This window comes from Limulus polyphemus, unplaced genomic scaffold, assembly GCF_000517525.1.
Source record: "Limulus polyphemus unplaced genomic scaffold, Limulus_polyphemus-2.1.2 Scaffold6716, whole genome shotgun sequence".
Taxonomy (NCBI): domain Eukaryota; kingdom Metazoa; phylum Arthropoda; class Merostomata; order Xiphosura; family Limulidae; genus Limulus; species Limulus polyphemus.
In genome coordinates this window covers 3966-9890 of record NW_013672326.1, presented here as the reverse complement: position 1 = coordinate 9890, position 5925 = coordinate 3966, and the positions used below count along the sequence as shown (strand labels likewise).

The following is a 5925-nucleotide window of genomic DNA, read 5'->3' as shown; positions in this document are numbered from 1 at the left end:
AGATATTATAGCAGAGCAGAAGAAAGACCATGATTAGAAGCCAATAATTGATTTTCTAAAAGCAAGTGTTTTGTACCCTGCTTGGGAGAAAGTGTCTAGCTTAAGCCCTGTGACAGAGAACTATTGGGCACAATGGGACCAGTTGAAGCTTGAAGATAGTATTCTTCTCCGGAGATGGGAAACTGCAGATGGGAAAGTGACAACCTGTCAAACAGTTATACCGAGAAACTTATGGGAAGTTGTGCTGCATCAATCCCATGATAGTTTAACAGGAAGACATCTTGGAGTTAAGAAGACATTGAGTCACGTATGGCAGAGATTTTACTGGATAGGTATAAGGCAAGATATGGAAGAGTGGTGCAAGTCCTGTAGTACATGTTCTTCTAAAAGGGGACCCAAGCATAAGGGACGTTCTCTAATGAAGTTATATCAAGTTGGCACGCCAATGGAAAGAGTAGCCATTGACATTGTTGGTCCTTTGCCCCAAATTCGTGCTGGAAACAGGTACATTTGTGTGGTGATGGATTATTTCATTAAGTGGCCTGAGTCATATGCAATATCCATTTAGGAAGCTACAACTGTAACTTCGGCTATTAGTGATTTCTTCTTCAGATTTGGTATGCCATACGAACTGCATTCACATCAAGGCCGTAACTTTGAATCAGCTGTGTTCCATGAATGCTGTAAATTGTTTGGCATACAAAAGACCAGAACAACGCCACTTCACCCACAGGCTGATGTGGTGGTAGAAAAGTACAATTGGACACTGGGACAGGAATTGGAAAAGTTTTGTAATAGCCACCAAGATGACTGGGATGTCTTACTCCCTCCATTGTTGATGGCCTATAGAACAGCAGAGCATGAAGCCATTGGATACACTACAGCAAAGCTGATGTTTGGTCGGGAACCTCGGTTGCCAGTGGACCTGATAACAGGACACCCACCTTACGAAGAGTTGCCTGAAAATGTGTCAGAGTTTGTGAGAGTGTTATCTGAAAGGATGGATGATATTCACCATCAAGTGCATTCAAACTTGAAAACGTCTGCTGATTCCATGAAGCTATGTTATGATAAGAAATCTACTGAAGTTAGATTTGTATCAGGAGACAAGGTGTGGTTGTATAATCCAAGGAAGACCAAAGGGAAGTCTCCTAAGATGTCTTCTCCATGGGAAGGCCCATATGACATAGTGTATCATCTCTCAGACGTGACTTTCCAAATAAAATATGGTTGGCGAGGTAAGCCAAAGTTGCTGCATGCCAATGGGCTTTGGAATTATCACGGTCCAGGATATTTCTGTTGGAACGAAGTGAACAATGGAACAAATGACGCTGCTGAAGACGTATCACCTGAAAAAGCCACTGTTGGAGAAGAAACTCTACCGGTTTTGAGAGAGAAAACAGTGAAGCCGTTAATGAAGTTACTACCACTGATGTGACTGCTACCGATAATGGGACATTTACTGATGGAGGAGATGAACCCCACGTGAAGCAGAAGCCAATGAGATGGAGATGGCTATTGTTCAGGACGAACAATACTAAGGAAGGGGCAGTGTTACGACAGCGTAAGTCACGCGTCGTTGGGGGCATGTGTGCTGGAGATTCTACAAGGATCATGAAGGCCCGAGTGCATTCGAGACGCCCTCTTTTTTAATATATAAGCCTGGCGGGTAAAGCCAGCGCGATCGGCAGATAGATAGAAGAGATAGATAATTGAGTCAAGCGAACAGTACGCACCATAAGTAAAGTGTGTGCATCACTGTGATTTATAGCGTGGGTTATAAAAGTAGGTAAGTTTAAAGTGACTGGGGCAATTCTGTGTTCTAAAAAGTTGTATCAAGAAAGAATAAACTAGTTTTAATTAATAAAAGGACTGAAGTTCCTCGGAAATAATTTATACCGGAAATTAACAAACGAGCAGATACATAACAGTATGTTAACGATAAAATTATTGGGTCGGCTAGCAAACGATAGACGCGTATATGAACGATCAAATGTCGTTTTGCACATGTTCACGTTGGGAAGTATGTCCTGCGCATTGAACACGGCGGACAAACAGAGAGATTTTTATTTTTATATATATAAATACATTTTCAGATTTCCTGTACTGTTAAACATTCGGGAGGATAAATCAAATGTGTTAAATACAGCTTAGCTTTTGCGCGTGGTTATAGATCGTAACATATGACCAAAAACCAATAAGAAAAATAATTGCTATTGAAAAGGTTCACTCTATTAGTGTCAATCGGTATTGTTTATAATTCAATGACGGTGCTTGGATTTCTGACATTATAGTGGTTTAGTCAAACTCATTAATTAAAGATAAACAGCTCACGGAACTCCAAATATCCGGTGAGTTAAACAATACAAAATCGAACACCAACACTATGAGTTAATGAATCTTCACAATTTCTAAAATTTTATTTTATTTCAAAGTACTCACTTTATTCTATCAAAGTGTGAGTAATCTTTGTTTCGTGCATCAATTTTGTTGTTTTTCAAATAAAACTTACAATTTTGTTTTCTCTTCATCATAGAGTTGCCTATCGCTACAACAGCGCTGGCAATCATAGGTAAATTTGGTTTTATTGGTGCCTTTGTTGCCATGTATCAGCAGGCAGCAGAACTTTACCCAACCCCTGTCAGGGCTCTTGGAATGGGAACTAGTGCTACATTTGCCTGTATAACAACGATTTGTGCTCCTTACATCGTCTATCTGGTAATCTCTTCTGTTTCAGCCTTTAATAGTGAAATGTAAATATATTAACATAACTGGGAATTGAATACTACTGAGAGGCTTATCAGAAAGTCATACTTAAATCAGGTTCAAATGAAACGTAAGAATATAGATGTCTCTAGAACATTACCTAAATTATTGAAATTTATCTGCATTTCTTTGTTCTTATAATTCTCAGAATTTCTTTCTTTCAACAGATTAATTCTTGGTGTCAAGGAAGACATTGAAAATTATAAATTACCACATAATACTTTAAATAAAATAATTTAATTTTGACGGAAAATATCATTTTTAATGTAAAATACAGGGTGGCCCAAAATTATCTTTCATATTTTAAAATACGATAATTAACTAACTAAGGAAGTACCACCATGTAATTTTCAACACCTTATAGTTAAACTGAAACAGTTGATATTGACATGTCAGTAGACTACTACGTGTGTACACCATTACTGGCTCTCACCACGTGTAACCGATACTGGATATCGTCCACGTTTGCTACAACATGTCCACAGTTACAGGGACGATGGCGTCCGTTATCCTGGTCAGTAGCTCTGTGATACTTGCTATAGGTGTGTGGTACACAATATCATTAACATACCCCCATACTTCTCTCCTGTACAGACACCTGGAATTACACTGCACCATACTCACTTTCTTGGTCTCTGCAAGCCAAACGACGTATTGAGACTTTTCTTGAACGGTCGCCATTTTACGGAGTAACACTACTCACTGGAGTGAAAAACAACCACAACAAAAAAACATGACGATAAAACAGTTTGAGTTGGTCTACAAGATGTTGAAAACTGTATGGTTGTATTTCCTTAGTTATTATATTTTAAAATAAGAAATGATATTTTGGTCCACCATCCATGACTAACTGTCGATTATTGTCAAACTTGCATTAATAACGATCAATACATGATATTTATCTTAAGAATTCTCTTCATTGTTATTGTGCAACCAGCCCTAAAACAACAAATTTAGATTTTATTTTTATATATACTTCACGAAGCTCTAGTATTCTTTAAAAACACTTGTGAACAAAATTGTAGTCGAGGTTACACAGTGGCAGTTTAAAAGAATTTATAAATACGCAAATGACTAAATGGTACATATTATATTCGCCAGGGGACCTATAAACGATATATACCGTATCTTATTGTTGGAGGAGTTTGTTTGGTAGCATCATTTGCATCATCCTTCCTTCCTGAGACTCTACAATCTAAACTACCACAAACTATAGAGGACGGAGAAGAATTTGGCAAACAACAAAAGTATTTTTCTTGCCTTGGGTACGTCTTGAAAATCATGTTTCTGTTTAGGTTCCTTTATGTTATCTGATTTTGGGTTATGATCACCTTTGCTACGATCATGACTTTGCTTTCCCCCTTCTCATCCATCTGCTTTACTTACTTATTCCTGTTAGGAATTGACTCATACTAATGTATATGACAAGTTACTGTTTATTACTCTAATGAATAGCATGTATATTTAGAGATAAGTTTTGTTTCCTACTGGGACCTTGTAATCTCCATACCGGTTGAACAAGAAAGACAGCTGCTTCCCCCCAGTCATTTTCTAATGATTTAGAGTCCTGACCAAATCGCGGTCGCTTTCTCACCTCTCACAACTCAATCGATGTTCCTTAAACTTAACTTCATAACTTTGCCCCTCATTATTTGGTTTTGTATAACAAGAGTCACATGTAAATTTTTTTCTTTTTTTGTTATAATAATCATTTTTAAACATTTAATCCTTCAAATTGAAATCACACAGATATTGGTTAGTTCTGTTAGTTTTTCTAATAGAACAAACATAGTTGCATTATTAGATTAGTAATATCTTATAAACCAATAACCAATTATTGAGAAAGACTTTAATTAATGTATTTTCATGAATAATTCTCCAGTAGTCAGGAGTAGACTTCTCCTGAACCACTTCATTAACACGAAAACAATCCTATGACTAATGTGTGCTCATATAATAAAATTATACAAAATTAAACAAATAAACGACACACGAACAGCTAAGTAAACAAAAGAGGATGTAATTAATAGATACAACCTTTAATTCTATTAGTAACTGTTCTTAATTTGTTATTTATTCTTCCATTATTTACTTCTTAGAAACGTTTCTATTGAAATGTGTAAGACTGAAAGATGTATTAAAGTTTCTAAGAATTTACAATGATTTGTTAAGCATTGGTGGTCAGTTGGCTTTCTCTAACAAAAGTTTTTAAATCACGATGAAGTTATTAAACTTGCATCTAGTAAGTTATGTTTCTCATAAATAAAATTTTAAAAATTATTTCACTCATCATATTTGTTTTCCCAGCAGAAAAACATAAAGGGGAGAGAAGTCCAAATTAAAGTTAAAAAAGATTAATAAAGTAAAATGATAACTTTCATTTTGTCTCAAGTGTTACAGGAAAGTCCTAATTTTAGTTATGTAAACTAACTCAAAAGACCCTGAGAATATTTCATACTTTAAATATGTTCTACACATTTGTTTTTGTACAGACTACACATATCTAGAACTACTACTGGAGTTAAAAAAAATGACAACAAGAAAGCCGGTTCCATTGTGGAAGAGCAAGATTTGGAACTTTTACCGACTGTATAATCTTGATGCTGTATTTACTGACGAATTGATGAATCAATTTGATTTTCAACTTTTTGTTTTAACTAAGCTTTTATTCTAATTATTTTTACTTACTTAAAATAAAATCCTTGAATATTTTTCTTGGTATGGATATAATTCTTCATATGATGGTTGTAGTATTGATTCTGTTAAATAAATATAATTATATAGCGACTACTGTGTGAATAATTAAATATAAGAGTGACTTATTTTACATAAAATGTTTTCGTAGCATTAACACAAGGAGAAAATATGAAAATCGATATTCTGATCTAAGTAGAAGAATAAGTACCTTTGTGTTAGTATAAAACTGAGATAAATATTCAGGGATTTTAACGAACACCTTTTTTAATCTTCTTCCTTGTGATTATGTATTCTTTATATTTTTATAGCAAGCAGCGAACATGCTACAATAATAATAGTATACTATAATTAAATGTGTAGAATATACAAAAACTATTTAATGTTTTCATGATTTTACTATAAAAATATTTTATCATATTGGTCCTTTTTTGTATAATTAAAAGCGGAAATATTGAAATATAA

At 34.8% G+C, this 5925-nt stretch overlaps 1 protein-coding gene across 1 annotated transcript in view; it reads left to right on the top strand.

The window, feature by feature from the left end:
* The window catches only part of LOC106474013 (solute carrier family 22 member 5-like), a 25638-nt gene extending 20085 nt beyond the window's left edge, over positions 1 to 5553 (top strand). Inside the window, exons 6-8 of the mRNA XM_013934699.2 lie at positions 2537 to 2718; positions 3868 to 4031; positions 5259 to 5553. Coding sequence (XP_013790153.2) covers positions 2537 to 2718; positions 3868 to 4031; positions 5259 to 5361 — 449 coding nt within the window. The 3' untranslated portion in view covers positions 5362 to 5553. The remainder of the gene's footprint in view (positions 1 to 2536; positions 2719 to 3867; positions 4032 to 5258) is intronic.
* Positions 5554 to 5925: the final 372 nt, after the last annotated feature.